The sequence below is a fragment of the Aspergillus lucknowensis genome, assembly GCF_044049455.1.
Source record: "Aspergillus lucknowensis strain CBS 449.75 chromosome Unknown BJX67scaffold_73, whole genome shotgun sequence".
NCBI classification, from domain to species: domain Eukaryota; kingdom Fungi; phylum Ascomycota; class Eurotiomycetes; order Eurotiales; family Aspergillaceae; genus Aspergillus; species Aspergillus lucknowensis.
In genome coordinates, this window is record NW_027263617.1 from 53141 (window position 1) to 76963 (window position 23823).

At 56.1% G+C, this 23823-nt stretch overlaps 10 protein-coding genes across 10 annotated transcripts; 5 read left to right on the forward strand and 5 right to left on the reverse strand.

The window, feature by feature from the left end:
• Positions 1–71: 71 nt before the first annotated feature.
• BJX67DRAFT_391546 (carotenoid oxygenase family protein) lies at positions 72–2038 on the reverse strand (the record flags this gene model as incomplete). The annotated part of the gene is made up of 3 exons (XM_071034804.1): positions 1245–2038; positions 879–1173; positions 72–823 (listed from the first exon to the last, which is right to left on the reverse strand). The coding sequence occupies exons 1-3, from the start codon at positions 1866–1868 to the stop codon at positions 72–74; spliced, it is 1671 nt and encodes a 556-aa protein (XP_070881084.1). The 5' UTR covers positions 1869–2038.
• A 264-nt stretch (positions 2039–2302) lies between these two features.
• On the reverse strand, positions 2303–4431 carry BJX67DRAFT_391549 (flavin-containing monooxygenase; the record flags this gene model as incomplete). Its single annotated transcript, XM_071034805.1, has 7 exons — positions 4053–4431; positions 3781–3990; positions 3571–3728; positions 3178–3499; positions 2830–3107; positions 2565–2772; positions 2303–2501 (listed from the first exon to the last, which is right to left on the reverse strand). The coding sequence occupies exons 1-7, from the start codon at positions 4325–4327 to the stop codon at positions 2303–2305; spliced, it is 1650 nt and encodes a 549-aa protein (XP_070881085.1). The 5' UTR covers positions 4328–4431.
• A 341-nt stretch (positions 4432–4772) lies between these two features.
• On the reverse strand, positions 4773–5831 carry BJX67DRAFT_385936 (fumarylacetoacetate hydrolase family protein; the record flags this gene model as incomplete). Its single annotated transcript, XM_071033969.1, has 4 exons — positions 4773–5246; positions 5316–5429; positions 5483–5563; positions 5619–5831. 4 exons carry the CDS (start codon positions 5829–5831, stop codon positions 4773–4775), a joined length of 882 nt encoding a protein of 293 aa, XP_070881086.1.
• Positions 5832–5996: 165 nt separating this feature from the next.
• BJX67DRAFT_375519 (Glyoxalase/Bleomycin resistance protein/Dihydroxybiphenyl dioxygenase) lies at positions 5997–7108 on the forward strand (the record flags this gene model as incomplete). The annotated part of the gene is made up of 2 exons (XM_071031707.1): positions 5997–6501; positions 6561–7108. The coding sequence occupies 2 exons, from the start codon at positions 5997–5999 to the stop codon at positions 7106–7108; spliced, it is 1053 nt and encodes a 350-aa protein (XP_070881087.1).
• Positions 7109–7345: 237 nt separating this feature from the next.
• On the forward strand, positions 7346–9488 carry BJX67DRAFT_375520 (uncharacterized protein; the record flags this gene model as incomplete). The annotated part of the gene is made up of 5 exons (XM_071031708.1): positions 7346–7429; positions 7607–7610; positions 7697–8198; positions 8262–8504; positions 8582–9488. 5 exons carry the CDS (start codon positions 7346–7348, stop codon positions 9486–9488), a joined length of 1740 nt encoding a protein of 579 aa, XP_070881088.1.
• A 99-nt stretch (positions 9489–9587) lies between these two features.
• BJX67DRAFT_391551 (cytochrome P450) lies at positions 9588–11538 on the reverse strand (the record flags this gene model as incomplete). Its single annotated transcript, XM_071034806.1, has 5 exons — positions 9588–9815; positions 9881–10379; positions 10441–10685; positions 10772–11065; positions 11136–11538. 5 exons carry the CDS (start codon positions 11536–11538, stop codon positions 9634–9636), a joined length of 1623 nt encoding a protein of 540 aa, XP_070881089.1. The 3' UTR covers positions 9588–9633.
• A 311-nt stretch (positions 11539–11849) lies between these two features.
• On the reverse strand, positions 11850–13758 carry BJX67DRAFT_391553 (general substrate transporter; the record flags this gene model as incomplete). Its single annotated transcript, XM_071034807.1, has 4 exons — positions 11850–12620; positions 12677–13084; positions 13171–13494; positions 13564–13758. The coding sequence occupies 4 exons, from the start codon at positions 13756–13758 to the stop codon at positions 11976–11978; spliced, it is 1572 nt and encodes a 523-aa protein (XP_070881090.1). The 3' UTR covers positions 11850–11975.
• Positions 13759–14368: 610 nt separating this feature from the next.
• BJX67DRAFT_375523 (FAD-binding oxidoreductase) lies at positions 14369–16637 on the forward strand (the record flags this gene model as incomplete). The annotated part of the gene is made up of 5 exons (XM_071031709.1): positions 14369–14782; positions 14837–15717; positions 15780–16184; positions 16416–16440; positions 16617–16637. The coding sequence occupies 5 exons, from the start codon at positions 14369–14371 to the stop codon at positions 16635–16637; spliced, it is 1746 nt and encodes a 581-aa protein (XP_070881091.1).
• A 405-nt stretch (positions 16638–17042) lies between these two features.
• On the forward strand, positions 17043–18341 carry BJX67DRAFT_391557 (glycoside hydrolase family 88/105 protein). The gene is made up of 2 exons (XM_071034808.1): positions 17043–18117; positions 18172–18341. The coding sequence occupies exons 1-2, from the start codon at positions 17062–17064 to the stop codon at positions 18268–18270; spliced, it is 1155 nt and encodes a 384-aa protein (XP_070881092.1). The 5' UTR covers positions 17043–17061; the 3' UTR covers positions 18271–18341.
• Positions 18342–21665: 3324 nt separating this feature from the next.
• Positions 21666–23059, forward strand: BJX67DRAFT_391560 (uncharacterized protein; the record flags this gene model as incomplete). The annotated part of the gene is made up of 3 exons (XM_071034809.1): positions 21666–22139; positions 22199–22370; positions 22445–23059. The coding sequence occupies 3 exons, from the start codon at positions 21666–21668 to the stop codon at positions 22858–22860; spliced, it is 1062 nt and encodes a 353-aa protein (XP_070881093.1). The 3' UTR covers positions 22861–23059.
• Between the last annotated feature and the right edge of the window lie 764 nt (positions 23060–23823).

The window sequence follows — 23823 nt, forward strand, 5'->3', positions numbered from 1 at the left end:
TTTTTGTATCTACGGCAGCAAGTCTCTGCATGTTATTTCGTCCGTCGATTTCATGCTACTCTCTAATATCCTCATACGTTTGTACCTATGGCAGCAAGCCTCCTCTCCTCTTGCTGCCACGGTAAAGGCGCCCTCGCGGCCTGCACAGGCCCTAACTGTCCCTCCCTCTTCTCCTTCCAGGCGCGAATCTCTCTCTCCTCCACGAAATTCCCATGCAGCCCCAGCCGCAGCTTGAACGGCAGATGGATCACCGCAACCGGCCCTTGCGCAATCTTCCGCGCATCGAAAATGCACACATCATTCCGCAGCACATCCAGATGATTGAGCAGAGCCACAATATACCCATCTCCTTCCTCCTGACTGCCCGCGCGCGGGATAAATGCCGGCTCCTGGAAGGTGGCACACGGGCCGGCCCAGAAGGTCTCGCGCACGGCGCCATCCCAGGTGAAATGGCCTAGACTGTTGAAGAGCCCGCCCGCGGGACTGCCGCATTTTGCAAAGTCGTACGGCTTAGTCCCGTCAATCACGGCCTGCCAGTAGTGGTTATACGGCCGCGTGGTGAAGCGGTCGTCGATGCGCGAGAACTCGCCGCTGTAGGTGTCGAACTCCTCGGCCGGCTCCACCCAGCTGTTGGTCGGCGTGTTCTCCGGGTCGAAGATCCAGCGCGTCGTCTTGTTCTGCAGCTTGTTGCGTTTGGCGACGGTGCCTGCGGGCGTGTCCACCGGCGGGAAGAAGAAGAAGACGTTGCCGTCGGCGATGGTCAGGTCGAACACGATCTTGCCGTCGGGCGTGTCGTAGCAGCTGACCGTGTGGCCTTGGAATGCTATACAGGACGTTTACTCTCTGCGTCTTTCTGTTCGTCGGATTGATTAACTTACCATTCTTCGACCGGTACCAGCGGATATCGCTCGGTTTCCCTCTGCGGCGCGGCACAAGCCCGTACCACTGGTCTTCTTCTGGATCCCAGGCCCAGTGGTTCTCTCCTTTCTGCAGCCGTTCCGGGTCACATTTCAGCGGCGTCATGGGCAGAACGACCCAACGATCGCTGATCCCGCAGTCGTGGATGATCCCGCAAAAGGGCGCCTTGTACCAGCACTCCTCTGTCTTGATGCCGTCCGCATCGATGGTATAAACCACAATGTCGCAAGACCCGTCATTGCCATTCCCTCCGGCCTATGCAATTTCCGTCAGTCAGTCACACTTCCGTGCCGCACCGGAGGACACATAAAACAGGCCCCCCATACCTCGTACCCATAGCACACCATCTCGCCCGTTCTCGGATCAAACTTCGGATGCGCCGTAAACGTCGGGCTCAACACCTGGCCCTCAAAGTCATAGCGCCCAATCGTGTCCAGCGAGACTGGATCCATCGCATATGGCGGACCGTCCTCCTTCGTCGCGAGCAGCATCCCGCGCCAGAAGAAGATGTTCGTGTTCGCCGCTGTGCGGATCACCCCCTTGACGGCCTCATTGTCCGTGTACGGATTGCGGTACTTCCCGAACAGCGCGCGCCGCGCCTGGCTCTCCGCCTGGAACCGATCCGTGCGCACGTAGCGCTGCCGAAAGTGCGCGGCGCCATGAGCGATGCGGATGGCGGTGACGTTGCCGTCGCCGTTGAAGTGGATGTCGGACTCGTAGAGGGGCGGGAAGCGATGGTCGGGCTGGATGCGGAAGAAGGTCCCGTCGATGTCGGCGGGGATTTGTCCGGTCACTTGGAGGTTCTCGACGTCGGCTTCGATGCGCGAGGGGCTGTTGAAGCCGGTGAAGGTCTCCGTGGAGGGAAATCGCAGCGTGGAGTGGGATTGGACACCGTTGGTGTAGTTCGGGGGTGGGCTGAGTGATTGCGCCAACTCGAAGACGTGTGCCATTCTCCTGAGATATGCTTTGAGTTTGCTAATGCTGCTCGATGCGATGGTGCTCTATAACTATTCGGTAGGGCTGATTGTATCTCCCCGGCCACGTTTTCCGGACTCGGGTGCTCACCTCCGACTCATCTGGAGAACCGAGCATATCGGAAACAAGCAGCCGATGGATGCCCAGTCTGTCTACGTCAAGCACCCGCGTGCTGTATTTTCCTATTCTGCATGCGGATTGGCTGCGGACGCTTGCTGCGTGGTGCACTGTGGCTCCAGAGTTCGCTAGGGTATGAAGATTATGAGCAACCTGCTGGCCGTGTTATTCTAATAGCTGGGATATGTCTGAAGAGTAGAGGCCGTTGTTCAATTCACGTAGAGAAAGGAAGAACAGTGGTCATATTGGCCTAGAAATATTACTGAAGCTCGAATCATCACATACGTCCGTACTACCGAATATACCACGCGAGATCCTTCATCTGCACATCTCGTAGCGACAGCCCCCGTCCCAGATACGCAAACCGATTCGGCGTCCTGTACGTGAACTCAAAGTCCTGCAGTCGCGGCTCTGCGATGCTCTCCAGGAAATGGTTCAATGAGCCACACCATGGACCTACGATCCTGCCATTCGAGGTTCCCCCTTTGTACCTGTGCATTCATCAGCTTGGTCCCTGCTGCGAGTACATAGACGGTAAAGTAGACTCGACGTACCAGCTGTTGCAGCTACCAGAGAAGGTCAGCAGTTCCATGACGGCGTCCTTGTGTTCGTTGAACTCGGTCGTCGCCTGCTGGCTGACCACAACCGCCTTGACTCCTTCGCTCTGGATCTTCCTGGCAAAGGTTAGAGCGAATTGCAGTTGGTTTTCGATTGCCGGCATCAGAGAGCCGTTGGAAATGGGCGTGTTCGGTCCAACCACCACTGCCGGGCGATATCAGTCCCAAGTCAACACCAGACGGAGAGGATGAGAGCACGCACTGAAGTAATTCGGCATGTCAGGAACCGCGCAGGTCAGGTACGCCTCCGCACCGGTTCGAGCCCATCGCTTTCCCAGATCGACCCCATTGCGTCCGATGAGCGGGAAAGGAGGCACGTAGGAGGTGTCGTAGCCAGTTGCTGCGATGATCACATCCACCGCGTACAGCTTGCCATCAGTCGTGACAACGCCCTCCGACGTGACCTCCTCGATGCCAGTTCGAACGACCTCCACGTTCGACTCCTGCAATGCTTCGAGGTAGCCGTCGCCCGGGGTGACGCTGCATGATCCATCCGTTAGCGGGCGTGTCTTTCGTCCATTTGTTATCTTCCCTAGCCCGTGATACGTACCGACGACAACCCACGTCGAAGTCTGGGATAAGCTTCTCGCGCAGCTCGGGGTCCATCTTGGCCAGTCGTTCGCGCATTGCCGTCTCCACGATCTGCCTGGACATCTGTTGCTCCTGCGAGCCCTTGTAGAAGTTTGGGAAGCGGGAATTGAGCGCCTGGTCGATCTCCTGGCGGTATTGCCGTAGGTTGTCCGGGTCGCTGCGGAACTTCTCCTTCTCTTCCTCGGTGTATGTTGTTGCTCGTCCCGCAGAGGCCAGGTGGCCGGCAAATTGCGGCGCAATCCAGGTCGCGGACCGGTTAAAGCTGATGAGGGAATTGACCACTATTGCCGCGTCGGTGTCAGCGAGTCATTGTTTATCAGATAGAGGAGAGGGAGGACTGCGCGTGTCTTACGAGGCTGAATCGTCGGCACCACCTGGATTGCGGAGGACCCAGCCCCAATTATGGCGACTCTCTTTCCCGTCAGGTCCAGATCTTGAGGATATCGCGCTGTATGGACTAGGGTTCCGTCAAAGGAGTGCAGACCCGGGATATCAGGCCATTTCCACTTGCTATCTCTGGTCAGCAGGCCAAAAATAAGTTGGAATAGCTTGGAGAACTCACTTCAACACTCCAGCACAGTTAATCACCACCTCCGCCGAGTCCTCGAAGACCTCTCCGCTCTCCAGATCATTGACCTTGACGGCCCATCTGCCCAGCTCCTCATTCCAGCTCGCCCCGACCACCTGATGCCGGAACCTCGTCGCCTCGTAGACGCCATATTCCTCCGCTCGGTCGCGGTAGAACTTCCAAATCTCCTCAGCCCCAGCATATCTATCTCACACAGTTCCTGTCAACACAGCCCGCGGGATAGGGGGTAGGTAGAAAGTACTCACACCCGCGACCACTCCGGATTCCCCACCCACGGATACGTGTACGAGTGCGCAGGGATATCGCACGAGCACCCGGGATACCGCGACTCGAACCACGTCCCGCCGACGTCCTCGTTCTTCTCGTATATCTGGTACTCGACGTTCTCCAGCTCGCGCACCTTGTATGCAAACGCGATCCCGGAGATGCCGGCGCCGATCACGATGATGCGGATCCGGCGCCGCTGGTGGATATATTGGTCTTGGACTGTGTACTGCTGTGGCATGCTGCGGGAGCCCATTGCGATGGTTCGGGGGATTTTGGTGAGGTGAAGTCGCGGTTGGAGTTGTGTTCGATATCGGATCGGCTGCTGTTATACATACTGAGGTTTGGCCCCTCTCTTTCTTACCCCATGGCGAGGAGTGCGTGCGACGGCCTGATGGAGCCGGGGTCGTGAAGGGGGCGGATTGATGCTTCCGATGGTCGATCTTGGGGCGTGTTGGAGTCGAGTCTCGGGTATTGGCACTCCCCCACGTCTTCAAGGGGAAGAATTGTGCCTGAGTGATGGGTTGGTCCAGGGAGTCCTAGAATTAGTTGTACCTCCAGGAACCTAATATGCAAGCCGTAGTGACGATGCCAACATAACGCAGTGCTCAGAGATCAACGGTTTACCAGTTCAACACTGAAACAGCACCAAAAAATCACCTTGTTGTCATTTAACTCTATAGATAGGCGAATTTAACCCTCTACTTCTCAAACACAACCCGATTTTTCAAAACCCCAATCGGCTTCACCTCAACCTCGACCACATCGCCATCCGCCAACGCACACTTCGGCTCCTGGAACCAGCCCACCCCCGCCGGCGTCCCCGTCATGATGGCCGTGCCGGCCGGAATCGTCGTTCCCTGGGACAGAAACGCCAGCAGCTCGTCCACCGGGAAGATAAAGTCGAATGGGCTGTCCTGCACCACGCGACCATTCACCCGCGTCGTGATGCGATTCGCGGGATCGGAGGGGGAGAAGACGGAAGGGTGTACCAGACGCGGGCCGAGCGGGGCAAAGTTGTCGTAGCCTTTGGCGTGTGTGTACTGGCCGCCACAGGCGCGCTGGAACATCCGCGCCGTGAGGTCGTTGCCGATGGTGTAGCCGAGGATGTGGGAGGCAGCGGACGAGGCGGGGACGGATTTGATGGTGTTGCGGAGGACGATGGTCAGCTCACCCTGGAGATTCGGGTTAGTATGGAGTATTCGGTGTTTATCGTGGGAGAGAGCATGGTTTGTTGTTGGTACCTCGAAGTCAGGGAATGCGTTCTGCGCCTGCACGGGGAATGGGATCTCGCTGTCGGGGTTGGCAAGTGCTGGAGGCGCCTTGTACCACATCGGTGGGCATTGTGGGGTGGCCAGCTAAGGACACTTGGTTAGATATAGATCGAGACCGGACTGTTTGGTGCTCTCACTGATGCCTCGTTGGCGTGGTTGCGGTAGTTGAGGCCCACGCAGATAATGTTGATGCCGGTGACGGGGACCGGGGCGAGGAGCTGTCGAAGTCAATGGCGAACGAACGTCTCATGCTGAACTGGGATTGATGCTTACCTTTTCAACTGTAACCTCGGACCTCTGCTCGTCGGCCTCTAAAGCTTCGATGCTGGCAAACGCTTGCACGTTGAGGCCAACATAGGGCTGCTCGTCCAGAGCAAGCGGAGCCCAGTAAACCCGTTGGTCGGTCGCTTGAAAGCAGATCAAGCTCTCCCACGGAGTCATTGTATTGTGGTATCTGTTTGTGAGACAACGGTATGAGCCCTTCATTATGAAGGCGGGAGTCGCTTGCTATATCGGCGCCATCGTTCCGACAATACGCCCGATCTTAGCTAGAAGAGTCAAGCAGAGGATCATTCGCAGCTTGGTATATCATCGGTGACCCAGCTCGTCCTCTCCTTCCCGGTCGTCATCTCCAACAGCACCATGAGCACGATGACCGATCTTCAGATCACCCCAGGGCACATCCCCCTCCCCATCCGCAACAGCCCCGCGAAGATCCAGTTGAATCGGATCAGTCACGTCTACCATTCCCACCCAGATCTCGACTCATTCGACGCTTTTGCTCGGGACTTTGGATTTGTCGAGGACTCCCGCGACGAAGAAAACCAGATCATCTACTATCGCGGGTACGGCCCAGACAAGTGCGTGTATGTCGCTCGCAAGAGTCCCAACGGCAGATCCCACTTTGGAGGCGTCGCCTTCACCGCGCAGACCGAGGAGGATTTCCTGAAGGCATCGAAACTTGCTACGGCAACAACCGCCGCAGAACCGTATACAGGCCCTGGTGGCGGCAGGATCGTCACGGTGGAGTCGCCATCTGGGACAAAGGTCCACGTCCTCTGGGGAGTCAAAGAGCGTCCCGTTCCGAGCAGGGCAGAGACCCAGACAGAGGTCCATAAAGGAGGGTACAATACCGCGCTGCAGAAGACCAGAAAAGGTGTGTGCCCTTCAATAATCGCCTCTGAATCAGCATCACTCAATACCGGTTCGTCCTAGGCGAATTCCAACGCTTCAAGCCGGGGCCGGCCATGATCCACAAACTCGGACACGTCGGGTACGTGACGGCCATGTTCGACGAAGACGTCGCCTTCTACACGCAGGCCTTCAACTTCGTCCCTTCCGACGTACTCTACGAGGAGGACTCCGCGACGGGCACGCAGACCGACGCCCTGACCTTTATGCATCTCGACCACGGGCAGGAGTACGTGGACCACCACACGGTCTTCCTCTCGCGCGCGCCGCAGGACTTCAGCGGAAAGCACAAGATGCACCACTGCTCGTTCGAGGTGGAGGACTTTGATACGCAGCTGCTGGGACACGAGTACCTGCTCCGCAAGAAGTGGACCCCCATCTGGGGCGTGGGCAGGCATGTCCTCGGGTCGCAGATCTTTGACTACTGGAAGGACCCGAGCGGGTTTGCGATCGAGCATTATGCGGATGGGGACTTGGTCAATGAGGATAATGAGACGGGGAGGGAGAGGAGTGAGGGTGCGGCGTCCATGTATATCTGGGGGCCGCTTCGGCCAGAGGCAGGGGTTGCGTAGTGGTAGTGGGAAATCTCTAGTCCATTATCCATTATCCAAGGAAGAAATACCAATGGGGCATTGGATTCTCCAAGGTTATCGTCTCCGGGTGGTTGTAGCCGATCTTTCTCTGGCAAATGGCTCTGGTTATGGTGACCTGCAGCCAGCGGTATCAACGAACCGAACAGCTTCACGACGCTCGTGGGATGAAATAAATGCTTGGGGCATTTCTCGTCCTTCAACTACCCTCCCGAGAACATGGAGGAAACCACTGTGCTCATCATCGGCGCTGGCCCGAGTGGCCTGGCCCTCGGAGCTCTCCTGGCCCGCATGCAGATCAAGGTACGCTTGATGACGCGGAATATCAGACCAGCCGGACACGAACTGACATCAAAGATAATCACAGGTTCTGATTCTGGAGAAAGAAGTCGAAGTGTGCGAGGACCCCCGAGGAATCGTCGTCAACGGCGATGCAGTTCGCATCTCATACCAGATTGGCATTGGCGACGGCCTGACCAGCAGGGTCGGTCAAGGTATGCATGCACCCAGGCCTCAAAAACAGGAACCCTTACGAGCCCTAACTGATCTCTTCCCTTCCCAACGGGATAGATATCGGCGTCCTCCATTTCCATCGCGGCAACTTCCGACAACCCACCTTCATGAACTTCGACATCACCGTCGACTGGGCCGAGCAAGCCGTCTCCAACAACGTCACCCAGTTCCAGCCAAACTACGAGCGTGAGATCCGCAGCCTGATCGCCCGATCGTACTCTCACACTTGCACTGTCCGGCCGGGCTGCGAAGCGATCGCGTGCGAGGAACGAGACGACCACAGCACCGTCGAGTACGTCGCCCGCGACGGTTCCCACCACTTTGTCCGGGCTGCATGGCTTGTCGGTGCCGACGGGAAGCGTGGCGTCGTCCGGAAGAAGTTCCTGGAGCCCCAGGGGATCCGCCAGGTGGATGGATTCTACAAGTACGTCGGGACCTGGGTCGCAGCGAACTTGCATATCACCATCCCCACGCCAAAATCGCACCCGGACTTTCCGCTCTGGCAGCTGGGGTACACCCCGCAGGAGGTACATGACATATTCTGGCCGAGTGGGTTTCAGTAAGTCGCGTTGCCAATCTGCCTTCGAATTTGTAACTACTATGTCTGACACGGCGCTCCTAGTTTCTGTAACAGCGCGCACCGGCCGGCCGTGAGTGGGCGATTTGGACCGCCGGATTCCGGGTTCTGGCGACATGAGTACTCCGTCGAGCCCGGGGACGCGCAAGATGATGTCGAGGGCGGCTTCTGGAGACAGTTTGGTCCATGGACCGCAATTCCGGGGTCTCGATTCTCCCCAGCGCTGCGGCCAAGGACGGTCGAGTTCCCGCGAGACTGTATCAAGCTCATCCGGTGCAGACCATTCACGTACGTCAGACCCCCTTCCCCCACCTACTACAATTTTATCACTAGAATACCCACTAAAGTAATCACTGTCACCGCAGCTTCGCCACCAAGATCGTCAACCGCTGGTTCAGTCGCCGGACAATGCTTATCGGCGACGCCGCGCATGTCTTCCCCCCCTTTGGCGGGCAGGGCATCGCAGCGGGCATCCGCGATGCACAGGCACTCAGCTGGCGGCTGGCACTGATGACGAACTTGCGCGTCTCGCCAGCGGTGCGGGAGCGGATCCTGAACGGCTGGGCGCAGGAACGCCGACACGCATGGACGGCGGCAACGCTGGCGACCAAGCTCAATGGCAGCATCGTGAACGACCGCTCTCTCCTCGGCGGCTGGGTCTACCGGGCCTGCATGCGTCTGATCTGGTGGTTCCCGTCTCTGGCGTGGCTGCGGACTCGACGTGCCTTTCGGGACAAGCTCGTCTACAACGCCGGCACGTGTCCGGATGGGTTCTTTGTTGAGGAGAAGGGAGGAGGGCGCAAGGTTGCGCAGGTCTGGGTGCGGAGGGGGGGCGAGGTGCCGGTTCTGTCGGATACGGTGTTTCTACGCAATCTGCCGCGCTTAGGGCTTGTTGTCTTTGTCCGGAGCGCTGCGGATGCTGAGGCGGCGGTGCAGGGGGTGGAGGCGGCCATTCGGGAGTCTGGGGTTTCGGCGGAGCTGCTGACTGCGATGGATGCGACGTACTACTGCTTGGATGTGGGGAGTGTACCGACGCTGAAGAAGATGGGGGTCGAGGACCAGACATACTGCCCTTGCAAGGAGGAGGAGTTGAGGGAGGAAGGCATCCGTCCGATCAAGGGGTATCGAGACACTGCAGTGCAGGATCGCTATGCCTCGTCGACTAGATATGTCCTGGTGCGGCCGGACTTTTTCGTCCATTCGCTGGCTGTGGATAGGAAGGAGTTACGGGCTTGTTTGGAAGCTGTCAATCAGTACTTTTCGGATCTCTAAGCTCTGGTTATTCAATGGTTATAGCGGTCTCCGGCACTGGACTATGTGACAAACTGAACGAAGGCAATGCCAAATCTGGTTTCATTCTGATTGTCTTCCCCATCGAATACTGTGAATAAACAATTCAAGTTCCGCACAGAATCCTCTACTCAAAAATCAAGCGCAACGGTCGAACCCCCAGAGTAAAATGATCCTTCGTCTCCGTCATCAGCGCCGTCCCATCTTCCCCCGGGGCAAACCGCACCCCCGAAAAGTGGTGGATGAAGTAGACGACAAGGTTCCGCATCTCCGCCAGAGCCAGCGCCCTCCCTATGCACCCGTTCGTTCCTTTTCATCGATGTTAGAGACGCAGCTACATCCACAGATGTAAGTCACCGTGCAGCCGAACTCACCAATATTCCACGTCAGAAACGCACTCCGATTCTTAACCAGCTCGGGCCTGGAATACCACCGCTCCGGGATAAACTCTTCCGCATGGGTATAGTTGGCCTCGTCGTGCTGCATCGCATACACCGGGATCACAATCGTTGTGCCTCCAGGGATATAGGTTTCGCGGATGGTGATGCCCTCCGGCGGCGTTGTCCGCGGGAATCCCGACGGGATCGCCGGATGGAGACGCAGGGTCTCCTGGATGACAGCGTTGAGATGCTGCGCCTTCGGGACGTCCTTGGGATCGAGTCGCGGCTGGCCGTTGAGGAGTGGCTCGAGCTCGGCGCGCAGCTTGTCGACCTGCGCTGGGTCCCGGGCGAGATGGTAGAAGAGGAAGGTCAGCGTGGCTGCGGTTGTGTCGGAGCCGCCGACGATGGTCAGTCTGGTGTCGCCGCGGAGCCATTGGTAGTCGATATCCCTCTTCTCGGAGTGATTGTACGCCTCGACGAGGTGGGAGAGGATCTGACATGGTATGGTTAGTCTGAATGTCAAGCAGAAAGAAAGGGGGTTTTTTCCAGCTCACATCACGCCGGTCTGACTTCTTCTGTGTCCGCTCCTTGACCTGCGACCCGACAAACTCGAGCCATGCTCTGGCGCCACGTCCCGCCCAGGGAAGATTGTGCAGGATCGGAGCCATCCAGGGGACAGGGCTGGTAGGCCCGACGTGGGCCATGCTTGTCTCGAGAAGGACCGGAATCCATCGGTTCGTCTCTGAGGTCATCATATGGAATTCCCGGCCGAGCCCCAGATCGCCCATCACGTCGAATGCTGGAAATTGTGGCCGTTAGTTATGACTCTTCAGACGCCCGAGCAAGGATATTCCAGGAAGGAGATTCCAGACAGGACAAGCGTACCGAAGTATTTGAACCACTCGGATCCGTCAAAGGGCTCCCCTCTCAGCCGCTTCATCTGCCTCACAAACTCCTCGCAGTGAACAGCCACCCTCTCCTCGTACTCGCGCAGAGCCGCGGGGGTAAATGCCTTGGTGAAGACCTTTCTGCGTGCGTCATGCACCCTCTTGTCCCGGACGGTGTGCAGATTCACCAGAGGCAGGGAGCGGTCGTACCAGGGGCCTTTGACGCAGGTCGCCCGGTCGCTCAGCACGAGAGGGATAGCGACGGGGTCATTGACTGATAAGTTTGCCGGTCCTGCGAGATGGGGTGACGAGCGATCAGTTTCGATAAGCGAGCACAGACTGATGCAGAGGTTTATCCTTACCAGTGCGGATAATCGGCCCGTACTTGTCATGCATTTTCTTCATGATGAGGTAGTTATCTGACTTCCGGATAATGTGCATATGGTACAGATTTGATGCCCGCGCCCAGAACGGGCCCTTGAAGCGCCGCAGCGGGTGGAAGAAGACGCGGTAGACCCCGATGCTGAGGTACAAGCCCAGGAAGAAGGAGGTGGAGATGCTCGCTGTCAGAGTGAGACTGGGGACGAGGTGCCAGTTGGTCAGGCGCAGCGCAATCAGCGCAACTGATGCGATGCCGGCAAGAGCCCGGATGATCCAGCGATGGGCATATTGGTGGTGCTCGCCGCGGATGAAGTAGACGAGATGGCTGAGGATGCCGGCGGTTCCTGTGCCTGCGGAGTAGTAGTATACTGTACTGTTGTCCATGGGGTGTGATGAGTGCAAAGCGATTGAAGGCCAGAGAAGACCACGGTTTAGATGCTGGTCAGGAATGTCATTCTTTCTAGAAATTACTGAATCTACCTTCACCTAGCTTACCCAGGATCAGGGCTCCCTGAACGCCGGCAACAGGGTTCCGATGCGAAAGCGCAATGCAGCTGCGGTAATATGCAGCCGAGTTACCACGCGGCGCTGAGGTACCCAGGAAGGTTCGGGGCTATGGATGCGAGTAGTCTGATTGTCCGAGATCGAGGCAACAACCACGGTCTTGCAAGAACAACGTATACCTAACGACGGACTGGAAATAATGAGCCGTGTCAACTGCCTAGTCACGAACTATCCGGTACAACAAGCGGATCCGCCAATGCCCACACCCTGCTGCTCCCTTTCAGACGACCCTCCCCCAGGGAGGTCCATGGTCTATCTCAGACAGCCTCCAAATGCGCAGAACTGGGCTTATCCTCTCCCCTGACCGTCAAGGCCGCGCGCGCACTCGCCTCGAGACTCTCCACACATACGTACTTGGGAAAGTCCCGCGCGGGGACATTGTTCCGGAACATCTCATCAATCTCCTCCAGCGTGCGGCCCCTGACCTCCGGCAGGTAGTACCACAGGAACGCGGTCGTGACGATGCTGCTGGCAAACCAGATATACCCATACTTGGGCCCCCAGTTGAGCTCGCCTGGATTGATGAAGTACGGCGTGGTGAAGGCGCTCAGCCACGCAAAGGTGAAGCTGACCGCGGTGGATAGGCCCATCGTATACCCACGCAGGTTCTGGGCAGGCATCTCGCCGGCGACGAGGTAGACGTAGGACTCGAGGCCGAAGTTGAACCCAAAGACGTAAATGGAGACGAGCACGACGAGGGCGATGCCGGCGCCGTTGGGAGAGACGCCGGGGGCGGAGTAGACGGCGGCCATGAGGAGCATCGGGATCGTGCAGAGCATGCATCCGGCGAGAATGATCCGTCGGCGACCGACGTGGGTGACGATGGTCCAGGTAGTGAAGAGGCCTGCGAGTCCAACACAGTTGGTGACGATGATCCACTTGAACGGGTCGCCAACATTTGCCTGTGGATGGATGGGTTAGAATCGAGAACCATCAACGCAGGCAGGACAAGACGCACCACCTGGAAAAAGTAGGTCCCATAGGCCAAGATGAACATGGCACCGACCGCCGCATTGGCCGTGCCAACCGCGACGGCAATGATTGTCCGGCGCAGATTGACGCCGCGGAAGAGCTCGAAGATGAGCAGCCACCGGTTCTGGAGGTGCTCCTGGTCTTTCTCTCGTCTCGCTGCGGCTCTCATCTCTTCGAACTCCTGCTGCACGGCGACTTCGTCGTAGGCGCCCTGTCGGAAGAACCGGAGGCTACGAAGCGCGGCCTCCGGCTTGCCGTGCTGCAGGAGCCAGCGAGGGGACTCGGGGAACAGGGGGAGGGTGAGGATGAGGATGGCTGGCGCCGGATAGCAGACGTATAGCGGGATGCGGTATGCTTCTCGACTCTTCATACCGCTGGTTTGATGGTTGATTACCTGGACCGTGGATGTCTTAGCACCTCTTATCTTCATCTTTCATATCACGTCTCCACATGCCGTGGTGCTGCGTAGAGAGCACTCACCATTCCAATCGTCGTCCCAATGGTGATCCAGCACGTAACCATGCTCAAGCACAGACCTCGGAACCGAGGAGGGGTGCATTCTTGCAGGTAGAGCACGGTAAAATTCAGCAGGAGGCCGTTGCCGACCCCGATGAACAGTCTGGAGAAGTAGAGGGCCCCCAGGGAGGTCGTCTCGGACATGATCACGATACAGATGATCACAATCACGGAGCCCAATATCAACCCATATCGACGGCCACAATGGGCACCGACGAAGCCGGTCAGGAGGGAGCCGATGACGCTGCCGAGGATCATGAACGACGAGATGATTTGCTGGGGGCCGGCCTCATGGTCAAGAGTGTCAACAGACGGCGGCCATCCTTGAGATAACTAAGGGGTGTGGAGGTAAAGTACATGGATGTCCCATTCCCCCGACTCGGTCTGATAGCCAAACACCTGCAAGAACCCAGGCATGGCCTGAAAACCTGCAATGGCGCCTTTATCAAAACCATACTCGAACAAAGCCACACCCATGTAGAGGGTGACGGCAAACACTCGCCAGTTCGCCTTCAGGCTGGTGTCGCGACGGCCCTCGGTCACCGTCTGCATCTCCTCGCCCGAGACGGTGATGGACGACATGTCGATCAGCTGTCAATCAGAGATTAAGGACGACAACAATCAACCAAAAAAAAAAAAAAAACGAGATAGACGGAATGTGGATTGCAGAGCGAGAAGCGACGACTGATGCCACCCATTTATAGCGGTGGGTATCCGCTTCTACACTACTCCAGACACTCAACGCATGGCATCCCTGGACTGCTCTGATCTGTGGAGCCTTTCCCCCGCTTTTCCCCCAGACCAGACAGAACCAAAAGGTTCCGAGTGGAACCCCATCATTTCGTAGCTGGGGACGGAGATATTGCTCCGTTCATCAGGCGTTCCGGGGACGACTACAGGGCCGCAGTCAGAGCTGGCGAGGGGTGCAAGGCTCCCGTAAAATTCAGAATAGAGGGCTGTCGACGGGTTAATCAACGTTCATCCTTGGAGACAGCGTTCGTGTCCGGCTGGATGGATCCGAGATACACATCGACTCCAACTCTGAGCCAGGCCGAGCAGCCGACGGATCCAGTCGAGGAACAAGAATAAAATAACCCAACAGACAGCTTTGCAATGCAGGAGTCAGCTCTTTCTGACTCTCGCACCACCGCCGCTGCTCACAATGGAGACGTACTCGCCCTTGGATCCCTTTTCTCTCGCCCTAACCGACCCCGAAAATGTAATGGCCAACGAGGTGCTCTCGACGTGGGCTGCAACGGCGTGCGAGACGCCGACAATCGACATCCTCCCGCCAGGGCTCGACGCCTCGACCTGGGCCGACGTGCTGCAGCAGTTCCGAGCCATCCTCGGGGACCAGGGGGTCCTGTCCGGCCACGAACACCGCGTGCGCTATGTCGACCCATACGCTGAGCAAGCCGACGAGCAGGAGAAGCGCGGAAGCTCTGCCACATTGTTCCCCGTCACCGTGGAGCACATCCAGACGATTCTCCGCATTTGCAACACACACCAAATCGCACTCTGGACGGTATCCCGGGGGAAAAACCTTGGATACGGAGGTCCAGCGGCGAGAGTGAAGGTACCGATCCAGCAACGAATCCCCCGGGAGACAAGTACTAACGAGCGTCCCCAGGGCTCTATCATTCTCGACCTGCAATGCATGCGGAAAGTCCTCGAAATCAACGACCGCTACTCGTACTACACCGTCGAGCCCGGCGTGACCTTCTGCGACATCTACCGCGAGATTCAAACCCAGAAAAAGGACATCTGGTGCTCCGTCCCCGCCCTCGGCTGGGGCTCCGTCGTCGGCAACGCCCTCGACCGCGGCTGGGGATACACGCCGGCCGGCGACCACTCGAATCAGATCTGCGGCATGGAAGTCGTACTCGCAGACGGGACAGTCGTGCGCACCGGCGCCGGCGCCATCGACCACTCCCCTTGCTGGCCCCTCTTCCGCGGCGGATACGGCCCAACCTACGAGAGCATGTTCAGCCAGAGCAACTTTGGCATCGTCACCAAGCTCTCCCTCTGGGCGACTCCCAGCCCGGAAGGGTTCATGCACTGCCGGGTGGATGTCGCCCACGAGGCAGACCTCATCCCGCTGATCGATATCTTCCGCGACCTCCTCCTCCATGAGGTCATCCCTAACCACCCGCTGATCGGCAACGTGCCGCGCGAGATGGTCAAGCACGGCCGACGACGGGACTTTTACACCGGCGACGGGGCGATCCCCGATGCGCGTCTGAAGGAGATCCAGGCCCAGCTCGGGGTCGGCTTCTGGTCCGCCAGATTCGGCCTCTACGGACCGAAAGAGCTGATCGAGTACAGCTTCGCGCGATGCCGCAGGGCATTCCAGGACCTCCCCAGTGCAACATTCACAGGGAAGGCCTTTTACCCGCCGCCGGGGAAGACAAAGCTCAGCCCAGAGGATATCCCGCCCGCAGAGAGGACAGTGGAAACCGGCACGCCCAGTCTCATGGCCCTCAAGGCCGTCGAGTACCGCGGTAAAGATGGGTATATATACTCACTCCCTCCCTCCCGCCGAGTATCCCGTTGCAAGCTAACTCTGTCGCCAGCGGCCACATCTCCTTCTCCCCCGTGCTGCCACCCGAGGGAAGCTCTGCAATGGCCTTCTACCGCGACGTCAAGCCGCTCTGCGCGCGATACGGATTCGACTACTTTGGCGGTCTGCATCTATATCCGCGACACCTGGCCATGATCAACATGATCTACTTCGACCGCACGTCCGAGACGGAACGCGTCAACGCCAACAAGCTATTCGTCGAGCTGGTGCATCTGGCCCGCCGGCATGGGTACAGCGAGTACCGCGCGCATATCGATTACATGGACCTTGTGGCGGACCAGTATGATTTCAACGGCGGGAGCTTGCGCGGCCTGAATGAGCGGATCAAGGATGCGCTGGACCCGAATGGGATTTTGAGTCCGGGCAAGCAGGGGATTTGGCCGCGGCGGTTTCGAGGGTTAGGGGGGAAGGAGGTAGATGGGGTGGTGAATGGTGTCAATGCGGTGAGGCTATGATTCACAGATGGATGTATATGGATTGGCATGGATGTGTACAGGCTTTTTGATATTTTAGCCATGATTATTATGTACATAGCTGATGATGTTCAATAGGGATAGGGTTACTCATGGCCGTCATTCTTCCACACACGGACTGAGTTGAAGAAGACAGAAGAGCATGCCCTACAAAGGCCAACAAAGGGACCTAAAAGTCCAGTATTTGCTCAATCACGGGGAACAGAGATTTCAGCTCCAGTCTTCTCGGTCATATCACTTGCCCGTGCACGGGTCGAGCACTGGGTGAGCCCTTAGCAGTAATCACTGACATCTACGGATCTAGACAGCAGGACATGTTCCACACTTGATCAACTACTCGGAGAATATTGCTCTAGCCGACCGGAGCGAAGAACTAGACAAATACCATCTCACTTCCAAGAACTTCATCAAGACAGAATATTCAGACCGGTTGCCAATGCCATTCGGAAAAGTCTCCCGCCGCCGCCATGGCACCTCGAAGCTAAGCCGCGCCGGAGAAATTACACTCAAGATCCCATTCACGGTTCGCAATTTTTCCATACACTCCAGCTACCGAACCAGTGAGACGAAGTCCCAAAGCAAGCCCTTTCTTGGCCAGCCGGGCAAACACAGTCCGGGACACTCTCCGTCAATGAAGAAGACCGCGTTGTGCTTGGCTTCCGGGCAATTCGTGGCCCTCCGTCTGGGGAGCGAAGACACCTCAGACACCGCGATGAGTATAAAACGAGCTCGTGCCCATCAACCGTTGTGAACAGACATTCGCCTTCTTTCCAGGAGCCTGCTTTTTTTCCAGTAGCCGCCATGAGGCTCGAAACCCTCTTCCTCGTCGCCGCTCCAGCAGCGGCTGCCCCCTCCTACCTCACCTGGATGGCCGACTCATGGATCGTCAACAACCACGAACAAGAAGGCCCCTACTGGTACGGCCGCGCAACAATCTACAAGGGCTACGAAGCCGCCTACGCGCTCTACGGCAACGAAACCCTTCTCTCGTGGTACAGATCGCAAATCGACGATGTCGTGGTCGCCCCCGACGGAAGCATCGTCGACTTCAACGAAACCTACTACTCGCTCGACGACTACCGCATCGGGAACAACATCCTGTACTGGTACGAGCGCACGCGCGAGAAGAAGTACCGGCTTGCCGCGGACCGCATCCGGGCGATGCTAGATCGGCACCCGCGCACCGAGACGGGTGGGTTCTGGCACCGTCAGCCGGATTATCCGCATCAGATGTGGCTGGATGGGATCTTCATGGCGGATGTCTTTTATGCGAAGTGGACGGCGCTCTTCGATGGCAGGAATCAGACTGCGTGGGAGGATATTGTGCTGCAGTGGGATAAGATTGAGGCTGTGACGCGGGATCCGGGGGGGACGGGCTTGCTGGTTCATGGATTTGACGAGAGTAAGAGGGCTGTGTGGGCGGATCCTGAGACTGGGGCGTCACCGCTTGTATGGAACCGTGCGCTGGGGTGGTATTTTGTCTCCTTGGTCGAGGTCTTGGATATCTATCCTAAGGATCTGCCGGGATACAAGCGGCTCTTGGGATACTACACGCGGCTGGCGGGCGCGATTCGCCGTGCCCAGGCCAGCGAGACGAACGGGTGGTACCTGATCCTGAGCAAGGAGTATGTTGGCGCTGAGGGGAATTACTTCGAGAGTTCGGCGGCGGCGATGTTCACGTACGGCTGGCTTGCCGGTCTGCGGAGGGGCTACCTGGATGAAGAGACTTTCGCCGGTCCAGCGGCAAAAGCGTACAGACACCTGATTGACGAGTTTGTCACCCACAATCGCAATGGCACGTTAACCTGGGAGGGGACTGTCCAGGTCGGCTCGCTGAATAGCGATGCGTCTTTCGAGGTGAGTGCCGTTTCCGGTGGACAATTGGAAAGTGCCCGCTGACCGTGTATCTAGTACTACACCAGCATTCCCGTGGTTCCGCATGACACGCGAGGCGTTGGTCCTTTCCTCCTTGCTTCGTATGAGTGGGAGCTGAGGCGCGAGCGGTTGTAAATACGCCAGCATACAACAAGAGCATTAAATCCCACAAGAACACCTTGGTTGATACTGTTCTACTGTCAGCCCTGGGATTCCTGCGTGATGTAATCCGATCAGGATACCTAACTCGCCTTCGCTCAATTGGTAAAGCTAAAACCATTTATACTATCCATGGAACCAATGGTGAACACAGTCGTATACTCATTCCTGCTGGTAAATTCAAAAAGGTGACTTTTATCCATTTAAGGCCAGGTAAACGAGTGCAGGTGGTTAAGGCGCTAGTTTGTCCATGCCCACTGTTTCCAAACCACCAGCAACCTGAACCTTCGCTAACCCCCCTCCAAGTAGACTAGTGATCTTGGATCGCATGGTCGAATCCCATCCTTGTCATTTTTGCCAATCTGTCGTTGTTTATTTGTTGCCGCACCAGCAGGGAACGGAGGCAGCCGTGGTTCAGTAACCCAGGCGGCCAATGCTAGTGTCCTCATCTGGATAAGGTTGTGTCGATGGCGGACCGTGTGTGCCGGGTCTCCAGGGCTCCAGGGCTATGGATATCCACTTCCAGAATGGGTGATCTATGGGGGATCCTCGTGCCAACTACTGCGTGTTGATCCTGCCGCCTTGTGGTTAGCCTTGCTTTTCCCATGTTATTCTGCTGATCCCCACAGTTCCTCGCAAGGGCGTTTCGCAGTCTCAGCTCAGGCCTCATCTTGTTGCATTGATTCTGGAGATTCGTGGACATTTGTCGCCAAGTAGTGGGGCGGGTTGAGTATCAACCTCTCCATGGTGGCTGCATTTCACCCACTTATGTGCAGACGTGCAAAATTAGTCATGCTACCAGGAGGGTGAGGTGGTGTTGTTTCGCCTTAGAGTCCCGTCGATTGCCTTGCTCACCCACGAGCCCCAGTCTTGAAACTGGGATGTTGCGAGATTGCTGTGGGAGCACCAATCCACTCGACATCCCTGGCCCAATGATGTGTATACAGGCTGCCTTAAACAGGATTCCTTTGATAGGCCGCCCGCGGGCAGTGCTAGAACCTCCAGGGCTGAACCTAACTCTTTGTCTGAGAAGACCATCCAAAAGTATAACGGCATGAGACAGGATAAAGGTATAAGTATCGCGATACTCTTAGCGTTGGCTACCTTGATTAATCTAATCTCCTGCTTCTGCATTCACCGCTCAAATAGGGCCCGCTTGAATCATAGCCGCATCAACATCTAACGTCGCCCATTCTACACAATGTTTCTCCTTCCCATTGCCGTCACTACGGCTTTACAGTTGTCTGCAGCATGGGCAGTTCCAACTGACGCCGCGCCGTTATCGATTCCTATAGCCGATATCGCCCAAGATAACCTGTCCAGCTATCGGGATCATCCCGAGTTCGACCATTTTGCGCGCTAGTTGGACACCACAGAGCCCGGATCTCAAATCAAGAGGGACGCCGCTGGTGTTATGGCCCTCTATCCGAAGCTAGCCAGCATTGATTGCTTTCCTGGTGCGGAGTGCTATCTTACCAGTTCAGTTTCGCTCCGCAACCTCGGGATCGAGGCTGGGCCATTTGAAACACTTGACCAGCGTGACTTTAGCTGGCAAGCAAAGAACGTCGATGCCCACCTCCACTCCAAGATGTGGTTTTGGGACGTTGACGAAGATGGGACGAGTTTGCTGAAGGGGCAGAACATTATATTCGTTACAACGTCCACGTAAGTGAAGGCACATCGTGTGGAACAGCTCCTGTAGAGACCATCTGCTGACAGGATTAATTATCAACATAACAGTGCCAAACGCTGGACTATCGCAGCACCGGGTTTTACCTGCAAAACTTTTCTATCGCAACGAATAACGACAATCGCGCTTCCACGTGGCTTCAATCTCGCCTCATCAGAAAGGACGGAGTACTCGTAACTATGGAGCTCAAAATCCCTTTTGCGTGTTCATTGTTTGGCAACCGCTGTTGCACCAAAGGTAGCTCCTGGCCCATGGACGTGAGCTATGACGGCCGGTGGAGCAAAATGCCGAAGCGGCCTGAGAACGGTTGTCAAGGGGGGCGAGACGCCAAGGACGAAGTGTGCCCTGCTACTAGGGTAGACGGTAATAATATCAAGACAGCCAACGCAGCCAGCTGGACACCTGGGCGGTGCGCCGCACAGGTTACGCAGTACCAGAGAAATAAAGGACAAGTCCGGATCACTCACAAATGAGAACCTTCGGCTCGACGTGGTCATGCTCGACGGCGCATCCGATGCGATTGGGGTTCTAAATCTGGCCGAACCTGTTGATGGGAAGGTCGCGTTTTTCAGCTACCTACCCTTGGTTTTGGATATCTTGGTGGGCGATACAGTCGATGACGGGCTGACTTTCCACTATGGTGCACATTCTTTTGGCTTGGAGAGCTGCTTTGTCCGTCCTTGGGGGGAGGGCACCGGACATTGAGCTGTGCATTCCCATGCCCAGCTGCCCAGTGCTGAAACACTCAGAGTAAATTGGACAAATGGATTTTAGAGTAGCCAAGGAAAGAGTGAATACAAGATAATGGTGTGCTGGTCTCAATTTAAATTGGGGGCCGCCACAGACACACCTGCCTCTGCTCGAGGCAACACCCTCTAAACCTAACTAGGAGATTTGGTACCTCAACCTTGGAACCCCTTGGCATCTAATAGACAACTTCTGAATTCTCAGGCATTGAAGTGGCTTGCTACACCTTGCTTGGCAATAATACCCGCACTAAAGACTCTGGTCGTGGTATCTATTGCAATTACCCAAAGTAACATGGCCAGCTATCTAAAAAAGACTAGTTTCCAAGGTTTATAAGGATCTACTTAAGTAAATTGTTCTGTTATTCCTGCAATACTATTTTGCATGTTATCTTGAACATATCCTTTCTTCAGATAGCTTGCTTCAGCCACGCGCACCCAACCCAACCCGTGGACCCGTGAGTAGGAAAGAGCGAACACAAGATAACGGTACGCTAGCCCCAACCCAAATTAAACTGAATTTAAGGTCCTTGAATGAGAGGGTACCCTGAAACGAAGGACCAAAGTGATAGGGATGAAAGCGGAAGAAGAATCCAAAGTGCTCACGAAGGTCTCTCGAGCAATAACTATATATGCCTGCAAGGAAGCCTCCGATAGACCTTCATGTTAGTATATGTGGGCAGAGCGATTGAGTGAGTGAAGCGACATGACCTGACACCACCTTGAGGAACTCAAATCAGGACTCGGAGGTAGCGAAGCAATGGTGCTGGCCAATCCTCATATAGTGGGATGAACGAATTGATCCGTCACCAAGGTTGTTGACGTTCGACAGAGTCAGTTGGACCTTCCTCAACAAGTCCCTCCGGTTCCTTCCTCCGGGCGTCAGTGACCCTCCGCTGTGCTTCTCTTCTCCCGACTCCTCCAGACCTCGCAGAATGTTTTCCAAAACCCCACCTGTCAGAGAAAGCAGCCAAATGGCAACCGACGGCCCAAGCTATGAATTAGACCGCGATGGCGATGTCCTCTTTATCGTGCGCAACGCACCAAACGACCTCCCCCCCGATTTGAAGGACGTGCAATCCGACGCTCTTGCTGGAAATCTGTCCACTTCCATCGAGTCGGCAGAAGCAGAACGGCAAATTCTTCGTCTCCGAGCCTCCTCCAAACATCTCACGCTGGCCTGCCCATATTTCGTACGCATGTTCCGGAGTGGCCTTCGTGAGGCCACAGAGCTTAAGACCAAGGGAAATGTCGAGATCGAAATCGAAGACTCGAGAGGGACTGCGTTCCTCCTACTCATGCTGATCATCCATTGCCGTACATCTCAAGTTCCACTTGCGGTGACACTTACGACGCTCGCTGATGTGGCCGTGCTTGTTGACTTCTATGAGTGTTATGATGCAGTGGCAGTATTCGCAGGCTTCTGGATTAAAGCTCTAGAGGGCGGGCTACCGGATGCTTACCGGAGACTTTCCCCGAAGAACCCATTGACCGCGATGATTCCGATGCCACAAGATGGCTGTTAATATCGTGGGTCTTTCGAAGGAATTCGATTTTCACAGACATGACACAGTGGCTCCAGCTCCTTGGTCAAGACACCATTGAGGCCACTGGTCTTCCTATCCCCGGACTCATCATAGGTGTGTACTTGCACGGGCGTTATCCTTCCAAGATCCATCCCCCAGAGCCTCACTAATTGTCCACACGTGCACAGACAAGTTGAATGCCGAGAGAATAACCTATATTCAGCGATTATTCGATGACCTGCATCGGCTCGAGGTCAAGCTGAGGAAAGGCTGCCCCCGCGATTCGAACTCCACACTAAAGAAGCCTGGACTGTGCACTTTCGCTGTCCTGGGCGGCTTCACAAAGCACATGGCGGATATGGAGCTCTCGTCACCAACACCCACGGCCCCATTCTCGGGCTTCTCTGCTCAAAACCTCCTCGCAGATCTGCGCCGTAAAATGGATTCCCCAGTCATAAGAGACCCTGACTCTTCCGGGTCTTATATTAATCATGATTCATGCCGCCTATCGAGCCGCGTTACTGCCCTCTTGAAATCCTATTCACTGCCAGCTGGTTTCGACCTTGACAGTCCGGAATTTGCATCGCTCCGGGCAGGTAGATGATTGAACAGACAGTTCAACCAGGTTTCCTTCATCACCAGGGGTTAATTGAGCAAGACGCGCCCCTTTTCCACCTATAACCAATTGCCCAACCTGACAAAAATTGTGTGTGCGATTTGAAAACCACCTGTGCTACCCCAGCCCGAAGAACCGCTGCATAACATGGTCTCGACGAGAAGCACCCCGACTTCCTCCGATCCCTAGTGGATGTGCCGCGAGAGATGTCACAACAGGAGATTTGACCTCCGGGAGATCGATTAGAAATTGTTTAAATAGTTTTCTCCAAGGTCGAATGTGTATCATTTCTGCTCCGAGCTGTCGCTCAAATATATCTGTCCACCTGGTTGGCACAAAGCCTTAATTCCCGGACCACATATCGTAACAATCTCCATCCGTCACTGGTCAATGCCCTCTCCCCAACAAATGCGTTGAGAGACACGAAGAGAACAAAATTTGAGTAACTTTCGCCGAAATTCTGAGCCAGCCTCTATCACGTGGGAAGCAAACAAAGCAAACAAACACCGGATTCGGAAGCAAGCGGTCAGGACCTCGCGAGCTCCAGGTCAGCTTTCTTCTCTCCACCGTTCCCATCATCATGGCGAGAAAATGCAGTGGCCACACTTTGAAGCAGAGATAGAGGGCGGAGAGCGATGACTGTGTTTCAGACCGCCCGAAGGAAGTCACCGAACGACAAAGCGGACTGACGCGCCTTGGCGAGCACGATAATAGTGGAGGCCCTCGTCTGCAAGGCAAGAGCCTTGCTAAAACCAATACTCCCCTATCTAGGATATCGCCGTCAGGGACGGTCACTTCTCTGGTGGTTAACCTTTTCCTATGTCTCGACTAATCCTCGTCTTTCATCAAGTGGCATTAATGTATTACAATGCACACATACCATAGACACATGGGCCGTGATTTACAGACGTGGTCACCTCGAAGCGGAAGGTGGACCTTCCATGAACGATT

What these genes read in the sequence shown, in the direction of transcription:
- BJX67DRAFT_391557 (XM_071034808.1), top strand. Translation starts at nt 17,062, where the DNA reads ATGAGGCTCGAAACCCTCTTCCTCGTCGCCGCTCCAGCAGCGGCTGCC. An exon ending in ATAGCGATGCGTCTTTCGAG is followed by an intron (nt 18,118 to 18,171) that starts GTGAGTGCCGTT and finishes CCGTGTATCTAG; the next exon opens with TACTACACCAGCATTCCCGT.